Source organism: Nomascus leucogenys, chromosome 10 (genome assembly GCF_006542625.1).
Source record: "Nomascus leucogenys isolate Asia chromosome 10, Asia_NLE_v1, whole genome shotgun sequence".
Taxonomy (NCBI): domain Eukaryota; kingdom Metazoa; phylum Chordata; class Mammalia; order Primates; family Hylobatidae; genus Nomascus; species Nomascus leucogenys.
In genome coordinates this window covers 76,031,969-76,050,786 of record NC_044390.1, presented here as the reverse complement: position 1 = coordinate 76,050,786, position 18,818 = coordinate 76,031,969, and the positions used below count along the sequence as shown (strand labels likewise).

At 47.9% G+C, this 18,818-nt stretch overlaps 1 protein-coding gene across 1 annotated transcript in view; it reads left to right on the top strand.

The window, feature by feature from the left end:
* Positions 1 to 15,615, top strand: part of SVOP (SV2 related protein) — a 99,626-nt gene extending 84,011 nt beyond the window's left edge. Inside the window, exons 12-16 of the mRNA XM_030821328.1 lie at positions 3,592 to 3,699; positions 6,595 to 6,706; positions 8,303 to 8,384; positions 10,589 to 10,678; positions 13,756 to 15,615. Coding sequence (XP_030677188.1) covers positions 3,592 to 3,699; positions 6,595 to 6,706; positions 8,303 to 8,384; positions 10,589 to 10,678; positions 13,756 to 13,962 — 599 coding nt within the window. The 3' untranslated portion in view covers positions 13,963 to 15,615. The remainder of the gene's footprint in view (positions 1 to 3,591; positions 3,700 to 6,594; positions 6,707 to 8,302; positions 8,385 to 10,588; positions 10,679 to 13,755) is intronic.
* The last annotated feature ends 3,203 nt before the right edge of the window (positions 15,616 to 18,818 follow it).

The window sequence follows — 18,818 nt, the reverse complement described above, 5'->3', positions numbered from 1 at the left end:
ACACCATGAAACACTACACAGCCATAAAAAAAAGAACAAAATAATGTCCTTTGCAGCAGCATGGAGGCAGCTGGAGGCCATTACCCTAAGCAAATTAACACAAGAACAGAAAACCAAATATGACATGTTCTTACTTAGAAGTGGGAGCTAAACATTGGGTACTCATGAACATAAAGATGGCAACAAGCTCAGGTGTGGTGACTCACACCTGTAATACCAGCAATTGGGAGGCCAAGGAGGGACGATTTCTTGAGACTAGGAGTTCGAGACCAACCTGGGCAATGTGGCAAATCCCCATCTCTACAAAGAATACAATAATTAGCTGGGCCTGGTGGTGTGTGCCTGTGGTCCCAGCTATTTGGGAGGCTAAGGTAGGAAGATTGCTTGAGCCCAAGAGTTCAAGGCTGCAGTGAGCAGTGATTGTGCCACTGCACTCCAGCCTTCCAGCCTCGATGACAAAGTGAGACCCTGTCTCAAAAAAAAAAAAAGGTCAGGAATGTAGGGCAGAGAAAGGGGCAGTGGTTAGAGTTAAGTTTTAAATAGGATGGTCAGGGTGGCCTCAATGAGAAGGTGAAATTCAAAGAAAGACTTGAAGGAAGTGAGGAAATTTATCATGGGGAGAGATAAAGGGCAATCCAGGAAGAGAGAGCAGCCAGTGCAAAGGTCCTAAGGCAGGCTCATGCCTTACTTGCTGAAGGAACAGAAAGGAAACCAGTGTGCTGGAGTAGAGTGAGTGGAGCAACAGAGGAAGAAGTAGAAGATGGTATCAAGGTTGTGTTGAGTGCCAGATAATATAGGGCCTTAGAGATTTTTGAAGGACTTCGGCTTTTACTCTGTGTGTCATGGGAGGTCATTGCTGAGTTTTAAGCAGAGGAATGACAGTGATTTGACCTAGGTTTAAAAAGGATCCCTTTGACTGACATGTTGGAAATAGACCATGGCTGGGTGGAGAGGTCAGGGGGGAAAGTGAGTACAAGCGTAGAAGCAGGTAGACTAGTTGGAAGGTTATTTTGGTAATCCAGATGAGAGAGGATGGTTGACGATGGCTCAGACCAAGATGGCAGCAGTATTACTGAACCGAACCTCACCCAGCATGGTAAAGCCAAACAACTACACTGAAGTTTGCAGTGAGAGAAAGGAGGGCGTTTATTTGCAGGGTGCCAAGCAAGGAGAAATAGACAGTTTACACTGAAGATCCGACCTCCTGGATGGCTTACAAGCAAGGGTTTTTAAAGGCAGGGGTACATTTTAGGAAAGTAGAAGTTATAGGCAAAATCATAGGTCAATCCATGGAAACTATACCTTGGTTTGGACCCTGAAATTGGGATATCTTGAAGATCAGGGGGCCTTACAGGTGGATTTAGAGATTCTTTGATTCATAATTGGTAAAGAAAAAAAAAGGGAGGCTTTTTCAAAAACTTGAGGTCAGCAGGAAGGAGTGTTAAGATTTGGCCTGTGGGCATGACTCTCTCTAGGCCCCTTAGGAAAAGATTTATAATCAAGGGCAGTGGTCAGAGTTGGGTCCTCAGTTCTCGCTTATCTGAGGTCTACTCAATGGTGGTCAGCATTTTCCATCTGGTGGATTCTGGGTTTCTGAAACCAACTCAGGGACATATGTTAAGATGTTATCTTTAGTTTCTATAGGGAGCCAAACATCCTGTGGCTCTAACCTCCTTGGGTGGCTATTATTTTAAGGTATTTTTACCTTCCTGTTTATTAAGTTCTTCAGTTACTTCTCAAGGCTAGCTAGGTGCCTGGTATTTCTCTTGAAGGGACTCAAGAGAATCCTTTATTTCCATGTTTGGGGGCAGTGGGCAGAAGCCTCCTGAGACAGGGTCCCTGCTCTGTCTCTGCAGTGATGAGATGTGGCCAATCCTATTCTAATATATTTTGAAGGTTGAACAGCTGATGGGTTGGCCATAGGGTATAATAAAAGAGAAGAGTCAAGGATGCCTCCAGGGCTTTCTGCCTGAGCAACTGGAAGGATGGAGATGCCACAACTGAGATGGGGAAAGTGTAGGTGGAGCAACTTTGGGGGACACTCACCCTCTCTGAGTCTTGCCTGTTAAATGGCTGGTTCAGATAAGGTGTGTGAATCAATTTGGACTGCTATAACAAAATATCTTAGACTGGGTAACTTAGAAACAACAGAAATTTATTTCTGTCCGTCCTGGGAGCTGGGAAGTCTAAGATCAAGGCGCCAGTAGATTCAGTGTCTGAGGAGAGCTCTCTGCTTTATAGACAGCATCTTCTTGTGGCATCCTCACATGATAAAAGGGGCAAACACTGTGTCCTCAGATGGCATAAGGGCTGGGGAGCTCCCTTCAACCTCTTTAATGAAGACACTAATCCCATTCATGACGGAAGAGCCTTCATGACTTAATCACTTCCCCAAAGTCCCTACCTCTTAATACCAACACAATGGAGATTAGGTTTCAACATGAATTTTGGAGGGACATATTTCAGACCATTTCACCTCTATCTTTAGGAGATTAGTCCCATAGTTTGAGAGTAAAGCAAGGTCAGGAAGGGAGCAATGTAGCATTCATCCTTCTTTATTAACTCTGCCTGGAACAGGGATGAGATCTTGTTTCCATCACCTCTTTCGCCATTGGGTTCCACTCCAATTTGCTTTCAATAAAAAGGTTGGGGTAGATGGTAAGGGACAGGAACAGGTGATAACCATGTATTAGTTACCTATTGCTTCATAACAGAATTACCACAAACTCCTGTACAGAAACTATGACATGATAAACGTATGTTGTTTCTTAGTGGCCTGAGACAGCACACACTTATCATCTCATAGCTTCTGTAGGTCAGGAGTCTGGACACAACTTAGCAGGGTCCTTTGCCAGGCTGCAATCAAGGCATCAGCCAGGACTGGAGGTCTGGGTTCTCATCTGGAAGCTCAACTGTGGAAGGACCCACCACCCCACCTTTGTTGGTTGTTAGTAGCATTCAATTCCTTGTAGTTGTAGGACTGAGAGCTTCAGATTCTTGCTGGCTGTCAACTGAGGCTGCCCTCCGCTCCTTGCCACCACATAGGCCACCCACATGGCCACTTGCTCCTTCACAGTCATCAAGGAAAAGCATAAGAGACAGTCCTGCACGATGGGCATTTCAGTCTTGTGTAATGCAATCACATACATCCTGTCACCTTTGCTGTACTCTATTGGCTAGAAGCAAGTCACAGGCCCCACCTACACAATCAAGGGGAGGGGATTACACAAGAATATGACTACCAGGAAGTGGGGATCATGGGGCCACCCTAGAGTCTGTCTGCCACTAAAGTGCCTACTACGTGCCAATTCTGGACTAAGCACATTCATACGCATAGCCCACTTTCAGTCTCTCAATCCCTTTGCATGGTGCTTTTATTTGCCCCAGTTTTATGAGGAAGCTCACACTTAGAGAGATGAAGCTGGAGCACTGCTGCTTGATGTTCAAACCTGAATCTGTCTGTCTCTGAGTCTGGGCTCTTTCTATGGCATCTAAACTGAATCATCCCAGGGAAGGAGGTATGGGGAGCAGGAAGGCGTGATTCAAGACTCTGTATATGACTCCCCCTCTCTTTCTCTCTCCCAACCCCAGTCTCCAGTCGGAAGAAGGCCGTAGAGGCAAAATGCAGCCTGGCTTGCGAGTACCTGAGTGAGGAGGATTACATGGACTTGCTGTGGACCACCCTCTCTGAGTTTCCAGGTGAGGGACCTGTGCAAGGCGAAGCTGTGTCAGGCAAGCCTGGGAATATGGCAGTTGTTCAGCCGGTGGCTCTGTCTGCCCTACCTGGAAGCAAATCCCATTTTTAGTCAGTGAGGGACTTTGTTTTTCAATCCTTAACTATAAGTTGTCAAGAACTGTGAAGGGGCTGAGATGTTACCCTACTTGAAGGCTGTCAAGTTAAGCTGCCCAGTTTCATGCCTGCTGGTGGAAGACATGAGACTCCTGGGTCAGAGACAAAAGACTATTATAGCAAGCAGCTTGAGTAGTACCTTGGTGACTGTTTCCCTTGCCCCCAAGTCCCACGGGGATGATGAGGAAGGACCCACGTGGAGGCTACACGTGCAATGGATTTGCAATATAGCTGGGGAACCCCAAGCTTAGGGAACCCAAATATTTTATAATGGCCTGCCAGAAACCTCCCTAAGGGAGACATCATCTTTATTATATTGGACAATAAGCCAACCTGCCCTTTGCTCCAGAGGGAAACAGTATCTCTATCTTCCGAGGTTGTTTGCTATACAAACAACTCTGACGTGGTAGCCTGGACCAAAAGGGCAGCTGGTCCCTCTGCTCATAAGATGTGTAGAAATATGAGAAACCCATGGAGAATCATCCTCCAACACCAGGCACACTGGAAAGGAAGAGTAGAGTGTCAAAAATCCAAACCTGCACGTGATGCAAAGGTGATCTATCTTTTTTTCTTTTAAGAGGAATAATTATTACAACTACAATAACATCTAGTACTTATTGAGCGCCTACTGTATGCCAAGGCCTGTGTTAAATGTCTTACAGATACAATCTTATTTAATCTTGCGAAGTCGTTTAGTTATTCCCATTTTACAACTGAAGAAACTGAGGCTCAGAGTGGTGACATAATTTGCCCAGTGTAGCAGAAACTGTTCCTGCAACTTGCAACTGCCAGGATTCTGTGCCTGAAGACTATCTCCGAAGGAATGAGACGTGTCTGTATCTAAAAGCAAGCAAGGTAGCTGGAAGTGCCAAGGAGTTAGCACCTGGGAGCAGCCTTTAAACAATACTGTGGGATGTGGAGGACAAATACCCCAGCATCCTTGCCCATCAGCAGGAAAACTCCAAGGCGCATGTTCTATGCTGGCTTTTGAGTCCCCCAGTGGAATTCAGCTCCAGTTGCCCACAGTAGTGGGCAACTGCTTGATACCCACCTTTTGTTAGTTGCTTTCCCTTCCCAAATTACTTCCCCACTCTCCTGCTGGTCCTTTCTTGGATTACCTCCCAAGTCGATGCCTTGCACTTGCATCCTTGTCTCAGGGTTTGCTTCTGGGAAAACCCAACTGCAATACTGAGTACCCCACAGCAGGCAGGGCTAAGACCTGTGCTCCCACCCTAGAATTCAGAGTCTTCAGTCCCATACTACACTGTGTCTTTCCTCTAAAACCCTTTCCCCACATAGCTTAGTAGGTAAGAATGAAGGCTCAGAAGTTAAACTTAACATTTGCAATCTCCATTTCTGTGACTTTAGAAAAGTCACATTATGTGACATTTCTGTAACTGGAAGCAGTCACGATTTCTGTGATTTTATCTCTCCGAAACTCAGATTCTTCTTTATTTACTGTGTGTATTGTTTTATTTGGTTTTGTTCACTAATGTGCCCCAACTTCCTGGAACAGTTCCTGACACACAGTAGGTGCTCATTGACTGAATAACTGTGGAAAAATGCTATTCGATAAATTAATAGCATTTATTTTAGAGGATCGTTTTGATGACTAAACAAGATTATGGATGTAAAAATGGAGCTGGGCGTGGTGGCTCACGCCTGTAATCCTGGTGCTTTGGGAGGCCAAGGCGGGCAGATCACCTGAGGTCAGGAGTTCGAGAGCAGCCTGGCCAAATGATGAAACTCCATCTCTACTAAAACTACAAAAATTAGCTGGGCATGATGGCATGCACCTGTAGTCCCAGCTACTCAGGAGGCTGAGGCACAGGAATCGCTTGAACCCAGGAGGCAAAAATTGCAATAAGCCGATATCACACACACCACTGTGCCCCAGCCTGGGTGATAGAGCGAGGCTCTGTCAAAAAAAAAAAAAGATGTAAAAATGCTTAGCTCAAATTCAGTTATTATTATTACTAATAAGCACTGTGCTATACTGCCTCTACTGAGGTAGAGTGTGTTATTTTTTAGGCTCATTTTATAGAAGAAGAAAATGAGGCTCAGAGGAGGTAAGGGACTAGCCCAAGACCACATGGCAAGTTAAAGGCAAAATGAGGCATTAGAACCCACCCATTCTGTTCCCTGGATTCAGTGAATGCCACCATTCAGGCTCCTGCTGGTGCCTGGGTTAGTTGTCTATTGCCAGGTAACAAATCATCCCGAAAATGTAGTGGCTTAAAACAATGCACACTTATGATCTCACAGTTGCTGTGGCTTCTCTGGGTGTTCTACTTCAGCATATTTCATGTGGCTGCAATCAAGGCATTGGCCCAGGGTCTGTAGTCTCATCTGAAAGCTCAGCTGGGGCAGGATCCACCGCCATGCTTACTCACGTGGTTGCTGGCAAGATTGCATTCCTTGAAGGTTTTAGCACTGAGGGCCTCAGTTCCTTGCTGGCTGTTGGCCAGAGGCTACCTTCAATTCCTTGCCAGGTGGCCTTCTCCATCAAAGCAAATACATGAGAAGGACCAGGGAAAGAGAACACCAGGACAGAAGTTACAGTCTTTTATCACCTGACCTCAAAAGTGACACCTTATCACTTTTGCTGTCTTCTAGTCATTAGAAGTGAGTCACTAAGTCTAGTCCACCCTCCAGGGGAGGGGATGATACAGGCTGTGCTACTAGGGTGGAGGGCATTGGGAATCACATCAGAAGCTGCCTATCTCTCCCCACTCCCCTTCCAGGTGTCCTTGTGACTCTGTGGATTATTGACCGCCTGGGGCGCAAGAAGACCATGGCCCTGTGCTTTGTCATCTTCTCCTTCTGCAGCCTCCTGCTGTTTATCTGTGTTGGAAGGTAGGTGATCTGCAGGCCTAGTTATGGGTATGAGCACAGGTGGAGGTGTGGGTGCAGGTGTGGGTGCAGGCCCAGGTAGAGGTGTGGGCCAGGTGTTAGTGTAAGCCCAGGTGGAGGTGCAGGCCCAAGTGTGGGTGTAGCTGTGAATATGGGTACAGGTACAGGTGTGAGTGCAGGTGTTGGTGTATGCCCAGGTATGGGTGCAGACCCAGGTGTGTGTATAGACCCAAGTGTGGGCACAGGTGTGGGTATTGGCCCAAGTGTGGGTGCAGGTATAGGTGCAGGCCCAGGTGTGGGGGGGGGGGGGGGGGGGGGGGGGGGGGGTGCAGGTTAGGTGCAGGCCCAGGTGTGGGTGTAGGCCCAGGTGTGGGTACAGGTATAGGTGCAGGCCCAGGTGTGGGTGCAGGTGTGGGTACAGGCCCAGGTGTGGGTATTGGCCCAAGTGTGGGTGCAGATGGGGTACATGCCCAGATGTGGGTGTAAGCTCAAGTGTAGGTACAGGCGTGGGTGAGGCTCAGGTGTGGGTGTAAGCCCAAGTGTAGGTACAAGTGTGGGTGAGGCCCAGGTGTGGGTATTGGCCCAAGTATGGGTGCAGGTGTGGGTGCAAGTGGGGGTACAGACCCAGGTGTGAGTGTAGGCCCAAGTGTGGGTGTAGGGTGTGGGTGCCGGCCCAGGTGCAGGTATTGGCCCAAGTGTGGGTACAAGTGGGGGTACAGGTGTCAGTGCAGGCCCAGGAGTGGGTGCAGATACAGGTAAAGGTGTAGGTGCTCATTAGGACTGAGGCTCATGGCTGCCTCACAACTGGATAAAAGATCAGGCCTAGGGAGGGGGCCTCTGATGGGGGTTGTAGTCAGGGGAGAACTTTGGCCCCAGTTTTGCTCTAATGATGCCAAATTTAGACTTTTGATATCATCTCCCAATGAGATCATAAATGTAGCTATTTATGTATATGTTAAAACTGTTAACTTGTTCAATGGAAATATTTCAAACAGACCCTGTTTTGTAATCCCGTTTTAACATTTCTCCATTTTTCCATTTGCCAAGAGCCTCAAAATATAGAAATGGCTTATGCCTCTATTAATCTCTGGGAGACCCCAGACCACACCTAGTGAGGAATCTGTGGGCCACCTCCTGGTCTGAGGAAGGTTGGGAGATGCAGCTTTGACCCTGAAATGTTAGTGTTCTGGGACATTTATGGGAACAATGGGACAGAATTATCCTAAGAATACTGAATAGTGGTTTACTTCCCCCAGCTCAGCTGGCCCCTGGCTCAATTCCTGCTCCACCCCCAGCCAAGTTCCTATCTGAGCTTTCCACTATTTATATCACTTCTCCCTAATCTTGTGCCCATCCTGGGTACCACAGGTGTTTCCCATCTCTCAGCCTGGTACTTTAAAGAATGACAAACTTATAAAAGCAGGACTGTCAACAAGATGATACTGAAATATGTGTGCCCGCATGTCTGTATCAGTGAGCGTCGGGGAGGGGTAACCTTTGCCAATTGCTAGGGCTTTGATACTGCCTGGGAAGATAGGACTACGCTGAAACAAGCAGACAGTCAAAAAATGCCATCATCTGCCTTTATCCTCCTCCTAGAAATGTGCTCACTCTGTTACTCTTCATTGCAAGAGCGTTTATTTCTGGAGGCTTTCAAGCGGCATATGTTTACACACCTGAGGTAGGAGGGGTGTCTGGGAGCTGCTGGGGAACAGGCGGTGGGGGGAGAGTGGCTGTGGGGGATGCTCTGCTTCCAGAAACCATTAAAAAGAATGAGGTGGTGGGCACAGTGGCTCACGCCTGTAATCCCAACAGTCTGGGGGGCCGAGGCGGGAGGATCACTTGAGCCTGGAAGTTTGAGACCAGCCTGAGCAACATAGCAAGACCCTCTCTCTAAAAAATAAAAAATAAAAATTAGCCAGGCTGTGGTGGCACACACATGTAGTTCCAGCTACTCAGAAGGCTGAGGTGAGAGGATCACTTAAGCCCAGGAGTTGAAGGCTGCCTTGAGCCGTGATCACGCCATTGTACTCCAGGCTGGGCAATGGAGCAAGACCTTATCTCAAAAAAAAAAAAAAAAAAAAAGAATGGGGTGGATGTTTATGTATTGATGTGTATAGGATTTAAGATATACATACTACTGAATGGAAAAGGCACATTGCAGAATAATATGTATGATATGATACCATTTATGTATTTTTAAAATACTATCTATTTTCCATATGTATATTTTTGAACATATCTGGGAAGATACATACCAAAGATATCCCTAATGGTAGGGCCCTATGAGGAGAATTTTCCTGGCAGTGGGAGTAGATCAAGAGAGAATTTAGGTTTTAGAATTTTGATTTTTTACAAGGAGAATATATTTCTATATTGTTTATGTAATTGAGTGAATTGAAATATCATGTATAAATGCATATGGTATGCACTGAAAAAGTATGTGCTGAATAAGTAAGTGAATGAAGATATATGTGCTATATATAATCCAGAAAAAGCTAGAGGAGTATACATAAAAATGTGACAAATCTTGAGTGTTGAGCTCCTGAATGAGTTTTACATTTTCCTCTTTATGTTTTTATTCTTTGCAAGCTTTCTACACTGAGCATTGCATTTGTTAAAACATGCTAGCTAATGTAACAGAGAACCCCCAAAGTGGAGTGTTTTGACACAAGAGCAGCTTCTCACTTATAAAAGAGCCCAGGCCAGGCACAGTGCTTCATGCCTGTAAACCCAGCACTTTGGGAGGCCGAGGCAGGTGGATCGCTTGAGCTCAGGAGTTCAAGACCAACCTGGCTAACATGGTGAAACCTCATCCCTAAAAAACATACAAAAATTAGCTGGGAGTGGTGGCACATGCCTGTTGTCCCAGCTACTTGGGGTGGGGCTGAGGTGGGAGGATCACCTGAGCCTGGGGAGGTCGAGGCTGCAGTGAGCCTTGATTGTGCCACTGCACTCCAGCCTGAATGACAAAGTGAGACCCTGTCTCAAATAAATAAGTAAATAAAATACTATAAAATAAAAGAGTCCAATATGGGTGTTCTAGGTTGGGGGACAACTTTCCTCTTCCAGTGATTTGGGGACCCAGGCTCCTCGCATCGTGTGCCTTTCTCGTCCAGGGATCTTGCCCCAGGGGACATTTGGCAATGCCTGGGAATATTTTGGATTGTCATAATGTGGCAGGGGGAGGCAGAAGTGCTACTGGAATCTCGTGGGTAGAGGCCAGGGATGCTGCTAAACATCCTACAATGCACAGCAACTACCCCCACACCCCTGCCATGACAGAGAATGAGCCATCCCAAAACATCCATAGTGCCCAGGCTGAGAAGCCCTGGCTTAGGGCCATGGAGTCCTCCTCCCAGCCAGCAGACATGGGAAGGGAGAGGAGAAAACGCACCCTTCTTAATTACCTTGGCCTGGAAGATGCACAATCCCTTCTCACTTTGCCGAGGGAAGAATGAAGCACGTGGCCCCTACAGGGTACAAACTGAGAGACTGTAAACATTTCCATCTCTCTCTTTATGAAATCCATTGAAAACCTGTGACCCAGGCTTCAAGGTGAACTCATGAGAAGAAGGTGGAGAGCAACCCCTGAGTTCTGAACTTGTGGCAGTTCCTGGTGGAGGAGTCTGTGGGGAGCCCCCCAGGACAGAGTGGATCCCTTTACTGGGTTCCCACCCACAGCTCAGCGTCTTGCCCTAGTTCTGAGTTGAGCCTCCCATGCCCTTTGGGGTGAGGATCCCTGTCCCTTAAGGGCGTCACCAACACTGGAGGGATTTGCCCTGACTTCTGGCCTGCCCCTGGGGTCGGTCCTATCAGCCTGGAGCTGGAGCAGTGGGAGGAACCTGCATGTCCCCAAGCCCATATCCGGCCGCTGTGTTTCAGGTCTACCCCACGGCAACACGGGCACTCGGCTTGGGCACCTGCAGCGGCATGGCAAGAGTGGGTGCTCTCATCACTCCATTCATCGCCCAGGTAGGTGCCGCCCCCAAATACAGAGGGGTGGGGGGTGACAAAACCCCATGCACGGCAAACAGTTACTACATGCCAACTGTCCCCAGAGCCCTCGGGGTGCATTCGCTCATTTTGTCATACCAACACACCCGAGGACAGAAGAAATATTGCCTGCAGACGAGAAAACAGAGGCTCAGGGGCTAAAATGACATGCCCAAGGTCATGCAGCTGGAAAGTAGACAATCCAGGAGTCAAACCCAGGTCTTCCCTGTGAAGAAAATCCTTGGGCTGCCATATGTTTTGCTTAAAAACAATTTGGATGAAAACAAGCGGGCAATTGTGAGCGAATTAATGCAAGAATAGAAAACCAAATACTGCATGTTCTCTGGGAGCTAGACATTGAATACACATAGACATACAAATAGGAGTAATGGACACTGGGGACCACTAGACTGGGGAGGAAGGGTGGGAGTCATGGGCTGAAAATTCCACCTATTGGGTACTGTGCTCACTACCTGGGGGATGGGGTCATTTGTACCCCAAACTTCAGCATCATGCAATATACCTGTGTAACAAACCTGCAGTGGACCCCTTAATCTATGATAAAAGTTGAATTTTTTGGAGGGGAGGACGGAGTCTCGCTCTGTCACCCAGGCTGGAGTGCAGTGGTGCGATCTCAGCTCACTGCAACCTCCGCCCCCCAGGTTCAAGCGATTCTCCTGCCTCAGCCTTCCGAGTAGCTGGGATTACAGGCGTGCACCACCACGCCCGGCTGATTTCTGTATTTTTAGTAGAGACAAGGTTTCACCACGTTGGCCAGGCTGGTCTCAATCTCTTGACCTCGTGATCTGCCTGCCTTGGCCTTCAAAGTGCTGGGATTACAGGCATGAGCCACTGTGCCCGGCCAAAAAAAAATTTTTTTTTAATGTTTTTAAAATTAAAACAAAAATTTTTTTTTAAATTTTTTTTTAAAAAAGGAAAGAAGGGTCAGGTGCTGTGTCTCACGCCTGTAATCCCAGCCCTTTAGGAGGCTGAGGCGGGTGGATCACTTCAGGTCAGGAGTTCAAGACCAGCGTGGCCAACATGGTGAAACCCCCATCTCTACTAAAAATACAAAAATTAACTAGGTGTGGTGGCAGGTGCCTGTAATTCTGGCTGAGGCACAAAAATCGCTTGAACCCAGGAGGCAGAGGTTGCAGTGAGCCAAAATTGCGCCACTACACTCCAGCCTGGGCAATAGAGTGAGACCCTGTCTCAAAAAGAAAAAAAAAAGGAAAGAAAACAAGTACGCCGACACAATTTAGTGGAAAACAAATAAATATGCCAGTTCCTGCGTTTTGAATTAGATAATTAGACGTCATTGCAGAATTTTGCAACTCTTCGTGTGTCATGAAGCATTTGTATCTAGGGATCTTAGTAAGTCTTTTTGCTTTTTGAAAATCCATGTTTATTTCTGTTTGAATTACTTTTTTATTGAGGTAGACGTCACATAACAAAATTAACCATCTTAAAGGGAACAATTCAGTGGCATTCAGCACATTCACAGTGTTGGGCAACCACTGCTTCTATCTAGTTCTAAAACATTCTCATCACCCCAAAATAAACCCCTGGATCCACTAAGCAGTCACTCCTCAATGCCCACTTCCCCTAGGCTCCTGGCAACCACCCATCTGCTTTCTGTAGATTTGCCAAGTCTGAATATTTCAGAGAAATGGAATTTAAAGACGTGTGTAGCCAAGTGTTTCTGTTCTACTTTGATTTTGGCCATTGTGTGGCACTCCTAACTGATACTGGTTGAGAGCTCACCATGTGCCTCCACAGTACCAGGTGCTTCCAGGTTCTTCCCATTAGAAAGTGACACCACTCTATGCCCATTTGGCAAATGAAGAAATGGGCTGGGCACGGTGGCTCACAGCTGTAATCCCAGCACTTTGGGAGGCCGAGGTGGGTGGATTACTTGAGGTCAGGAGTTCAAGACCAGCCTGGCCAACATGGTGAGACTCCATCTCTATTAAAAATACAAAAAAATTAGCCAGGCATGGTGGCACACGCCTGTAGTCCCAGCTACTCGAAAGGCTGAGGCAGAAAAATTGCTTGAACCCGGGAGGCAGAGGTTGCAGTGAGCCAAGATTGCACCACTGCACTCCAGCCTGGAGACAGAGCGAGACTCCATCTCAAAAGAAAAAAAGAAAAGAAAATGGGACTCGGCTCTGCCATGTGGTTTGCCATGTGCCAAAAGCTAGGAAGTTGGCACAGGCACTGCACTGTTCCAGAGGAGAGAAGAGTTATAAGGAGCCCAGACTCAAGCTTAGCAGACCCAAGTTCAAGTCCCAGCCCCATCCTTATTATCTGTATGAACTTGGGTAGGAACCGCTTATCCTCTTTGAGCCTCAGTTTTCTCCTTTGTAAAATGGGGATGAAGTACTTAGCTCATAAGGCTGTGGCATGGCATCTGTGTTGGTCCATTTTGTGTTGATTTAAAGGAATACCTGGCCAGGCACGTTGGCTCATGCCTGTAATCCCAGCACTTTGAGAGGCCGGGGTGGGTGGATCACCTGAGGTCGGGAGTTCGAGACCAGCCTGACCAACATGGAGAAACCCCGTCTCTACTAAAAATACAAAATTAGCCGGGCGTGGTGGCGGGAGCCTGTAATCCCAGCTACTCGGGAGGAGAATCACTTGAACCCGGAAGGCGGAGGTCGCGGTGAGCCAAGATTTCACCATTGCACTCCAGTCTGGGCAACAAGAACGAAACTCCGTCTCAAAAAAAAAAAAAAAAAAAATACTTGAGACCAGGTAATTTATAAAGAAAAGAGATTTATTAGACTCACGATTCTGCAGGCTGTACAAGCATGACACCAGCATCTGCTTGGCTTCTGGTGAGGCCTCAGGAAGCTTTTACTCATGGAGGAAGGCAAAGGAGGGGCAGGCGTGTCACAAGGAGAGAGAGGGACAAAGGGGGAGAGGAGGGAATCACCAGATTCTTTTTAGCAACCAGATATCACAAGAGGGCCTGATGTTGCTAATACTATTTGATGATTCGCGATGTCTGTGCTTCAGAAGGGATGCTTTCACCGACCCGTGTCTCCTTCCCCTAGGTGATGCTGGAATCCTCTGTGTACCTGACTCTGGCAGTTTACAGTGGCTGCTGCCTCCTGGCTGCCCTGGCCTCCTGCTTTTTGCCCATTGAGACCAAAGGCCGAGGACTGCAGGAGTCCAGCCACCGGGAGTGGGGCCAGGAGATGGTCGGCCGAGGAATGCACGGTGCAGGTGTTACCAGGTCGAACTCTGGCTCTCAGGAATAGTGACCGATGGGGGACTGAGCTGGTCTTTGAGGCTGCAGAGCTCGGGGGGCTGGCGGGCCCCAACTGGGGCACTGATTGTCACTGCCGACATCAAGAACTCACCCAAGAGTATGACCTGGACCAACAGGGTTTTGTGTCTTGACTCAGTTTGCTCATCTTCATTGAGGCCACCCAGGGATGGGGAGGTATTTGCTCTAGGGGGTTCTCTGGATATGTGGTGAAAGCTTTGTTCATAACCTGTGGATCTACATGGGAAAACTCCCCATATTAGGAGGGTCTGGTAATGCCAGCAACCAATCAGACACCACCCAGAGTCACCCGGCCAAACCCTCAGTGAACAACCAAAATATCTCTCTGTAGATACCGTCCAGGCTCAGGCCCATGTGACACCTGCTGTCCATCCATCAGACCTGTTCAGTAGGTTTCTCCCACACCCACAGCCCCAGGCTTTCTTCTTTGAAATTGCAGGTGATCTAGGTGTGGTCCGAGCAGCTATTTCCTGGCAGGGGCCCCCCTGGTTTGCCTCCCTAGAGCCTGACCAGTGGATTCTCTGGCAGATGGACATGGTGCATTCAAACTGGAGCCACGTGCCCCCACCCAGCCCCCTCTAGAGTTGCCGTTGTTGGCACCAAGAGATCCAGATGTGTCCCTGGGGACAGCTAGACTTGCACCGGGTGACAACCTCAGAACGCTGTTACCCCCTGGGAACTGAGGACTGAGGCCAAAGTGAATGAAGCTCAAGCTAGAGCACGGGCCTCCCCTTCTGAAGCAGTGAAGGCCACAGTTCCAGCTTCTTTCCTGGCCCCCTCCTTGGTCAGGCTGAATGGTGATTTTTTTTTTTTTTTGAGACGGATTCTTGCTCTGTCGCCCAGGCTGGAGTGCAGTGGCGTGATCTCGGCTCACTGCAACTCTGCCTCCCGGGTTCAAGCAATTCTCCTGTCTCAGCCTCCTGAGTAGCTGGGATTACAGGTGCCCACCTGTACTTTTTAGTAGAGACAGGGTTTCACCATGTTGGCCAGGCTGGTCTCGAACTCCTGACCTCAAGTGATCCACCTGCCTCGGCCTCCCACAGTGCTGGGATTACAGGTGTGAGCCCCTGCACCTGGCCTGAATGATGACTCTTGAGGGGAAAAAGTTTACTCAGGTTGCAGGTACAAAATCCAAAATCCAGGGCTTTGGGTTTTGTGCATGGGTAGACAGCTGAATGGGCAGAGAAACCAAAAGGATGCTACACCCACCATCTTGTCCCATGGAGATCAGGGGACCAGGATTCCCTGATGTGAAGCTGCTCCTCTGTCCAGGGACGTCTTGGTCATTACACAAAGGCAGCCCCTGGGGTTCCATTCATGGAGGCTGCCGTGGAGTGGAGAGGGGTGGGAGGACTCAGGTGTGTGAAATGTATATGTTTTCAAAGGAAGAGGAGGGAGGCCAGTTGGTTGTGAGTTGGTCTCCGCAGGCGACATCACTCCTGGGATTTGGTTTACTGGAGCCTTTTTTCCCCATAGTGAAGGCAGGGGACATAGACAAGGAGGGAGGAAGCTGGCAGATCCCATCAAAGGCCAGAGCAGACAGATCTACTGCTTGAAGTAAACATTGCAAGGAAGCCAATTTGTGCGTTCATCTCTTATTAAAACATGTCAGTGATGGACATTGCAAGAGCCTAAGTTTATTCACTGTCATCATGTCCTAGTGACAGTCCAGCCTAACAGTCTGCCTACCTTTGTTCATCGGAATTCATCTCAATGCTTTAGTGTGATCATCTCCTTTCCAATGAGTGGGGAAAGACGCACCGTTGGCCGCCAACATTTTGGCTGAGCCTGTTGGAGACAACACTTTCTTCTAATGGTGTGCAGGTCATCATGGGGGACTTCTTCCAGCTCAAGTTCTAAATCAACTGCAAACAATGCTGTGTCTCTAAAATATGGGCTGCAGACCCCTCGGCCCAGGCAGTCGAAGAGGAGATGGCTTGGCAGATCTCTGTCTCTCTCTGACAACCATATTTCCTTGAACCACATGTGGCTGTAGCTCTAATTATTTCCGGACAGCTGAGCTGTCCTGGGTAACACAGAACTTTTGCTTGTCTCTTTTGCCTTCCGGCTGGTCAGACGCCGCTGGATGATCATGTCCTCTCCCTCACCCTAGAATAACCCAGTGGAGCTGGGGGCTGGGTAGGGATAGACTGCTTGGTGGGCAGGAATATTTCCCAGAGACTAGGGTGAAGGGGTTTATAGTTGAGGGCTTTCTCTACTTGAGAAAGTGAAAGTTAAAAACTCTTGCCGGGCACAGTGGCTCACGCCTGTAATCCCAGCACTTTGGGAGGCTGAGGCGGGCAGATCACGAGGTCAGGAGATTGAGCCCATCCTGGCTAACACGGTGAAACCCTGTCTCTACTAAAAATACAAAAAAAAATTAGCCAGGGGTGGTGGCGGGTGCCTGTAGTCCCAGCTACTTGGGAGGCTGAGGCAGGAGAATGGCGTGAACCCAGGAGGCAGAGCTTGCAGTGAGCCGAGATCGCGCCACTGCACTCCAGCCTGGGCGACAGAGCAAGACTCCATCTCAAAAACAAAACAAAACAAAACAAAACAAAAACTCTTTGCCTTCTAAATAGCCTGCCCTTTTCAAAAAAAAAAATCAGTATTATCAAATGATACAAGCGCTATCACAAAAGGCACCCAAACTTCTGAATACGTGAGACCTTTAGCTGAAGACGTTTGTATCTAATTTTGAACAATCCTATTCAAAAAGCTCCTATTTTCATTAATGGAAATGTCATGTTTCTCTCAGAGTTAGGAAAGATCTCAGAAAGTGGCCAAAGATATTTAATGTAGCCAGAGCTATATATTTCTGTCTTTCTCGTACTTCAAGTATTCTGAAAAACATATAACTGACCTTGGTGGTGTTCACAATGGGATGAAACAGTATCTTAGGAATCGACTTTGAAATTAGTATGGAAATTCATTGTTTTTAATATAATATTAAGCAACAGAAAGCCTTGAATGATGAGATCAAGAGTCTCCCCTGCCATTATTTTCAATGGCAAAAACTGCAATTACTTTTTTTTTTTTTTTTTGAGATGAAGTCTTGGCTCACTGCAACTCTGCCTCCCAGATTCAAGCGATTCTCCTACGTCATCCTCCGAGTAGCTGGGATTACAGGTGCCCGCCTTGATGCTTGGCTAATTTTTGTATTTTTAGTACAGACAAGGTTTCACCATGTTGGTCAGGCTGGTCTCAAACTCCTGACCTCAAGTGATCCGCCCACCTCGGCCTCCCAAATGCAATTACTTTTGCACCAACCTAAGAACAGTAATCCCAGTCAATAGTGGCTTAAACCATTAGAACCAAAAACAGGCAGAGATCAGAGAAGGTTCAACACTCAACAATGTTATCAAGAACCCAGCTTCTTTTTGCCTTTCCTTTTCACCATCCTCTGCATGTTGACCATTTGACCCTGTGCTTGAAACCTCATGGTTACAAAATGGCTGCCCCTGTGCTGGACATAATATTTATTTTCAAAGAAGGTAGAATGGGAAAGGAGCAGTCATAAAAGGTTTTCTTTCAGAAGAGTCTGTTGATTTTGGTTAAAAAAGGAAGTCCCCGGCAGATTTACCATTGCTTCTCATTGATCAGACCTGGGTGTCATGCCCATCCCAGCACGAGTCCTGCTGTAGGGCAGCCTGGGGGTTGGGGGCCCCTGCCGGTTGGGGGCCCCTGCCCTACAGAATTTTAGGTTGGGTAAAGAAATCACATTGGTCAAAAACTAAATGCTGGGTCTTACTCCAAGCACCAGGAAGTGCCCTTGCCCTGGGATCCTGGTCAGAGTCCTCTCATCTTGGCCCAAATGTAGCTATGAGGAAGAGAGAGCTAGTTCCTTTTCAGTGTGCTTGCAGAGAGAGTTGAGGAAGAGGCCCAACCGATCCCTTCATAGCTACATATTCCCCATCCGCCAACATCCCCCACTTTCCTCCACGATTTGGATTCAGTCTTGTGTGGTAGTTGAAAGTGAAGCACTGGGCCTGGTGCGGTGGCTCACGCCTGTAATCCCAGCACCTGGGAGGCCGAGGTGGGCAGATCACAAGGTCAGGAGTTTGAGACCAGCCTGACCAACATGGTGAAACCCCATCTCTACTAAAAACACAAAAATTAGCCAGCCATGGTGGTGCATGCCTGTAATCTCAGCTACTCATGAGGCTGAGGCAGGACAATTGCTTGAACCCAGGAGGCGGAGGTTGCAATGAGTCAAGATCATGCCACTGCACTCCAGCTTGGGCGACAGAGCAAGACTCCGTCAGGGGCGGGGAAAGAAAGTCAAGCACTGGAATTACATAATTTCTGAGCCAGAATCTCCATTCTATCACATCCCAGCTATTGACTTTAGGCTACCTTCCTTCCTTTCTCTCTTTTCTTTTCCTTCCTTCCTTCCTTCCTTCCTTCCTTCCTTCCTTCCTTCCTTCCTTCCTTCCTTCCTTCTCTCTCTCTCTTCCTCCCTCCCTCCCTCTTTCTTTCTTGCTTTCTTCTTTCTTTTTCTTTCTTTTTTTTTTTTTTTTTTTTGACAGAGCCTCACTGTGTTGCCCAGGCTGGAGTGCAGTGGCATGATCTAGGCTCACTGCAACCTCCACCTCCTAGGTTCAAGTGATTTTCCTGCCTCAGCCTCCAGAGTAGCTGGGATTACAGGCACCTGCCACCACGCCCCACTAATTTTTTTATTTTTAGTAGAAACAGGGTTTCACCATGTTGGCCAGGCTTGTGTTGAACTCCTGACCTCAAGTGATCTACCCGCCTCACCTTCCCAAAGTGCTGGGATTACAGGTGTGAGCCACCGCACCCGGCCAGGCTGCCTTTCTCTGCCTCAGTCTT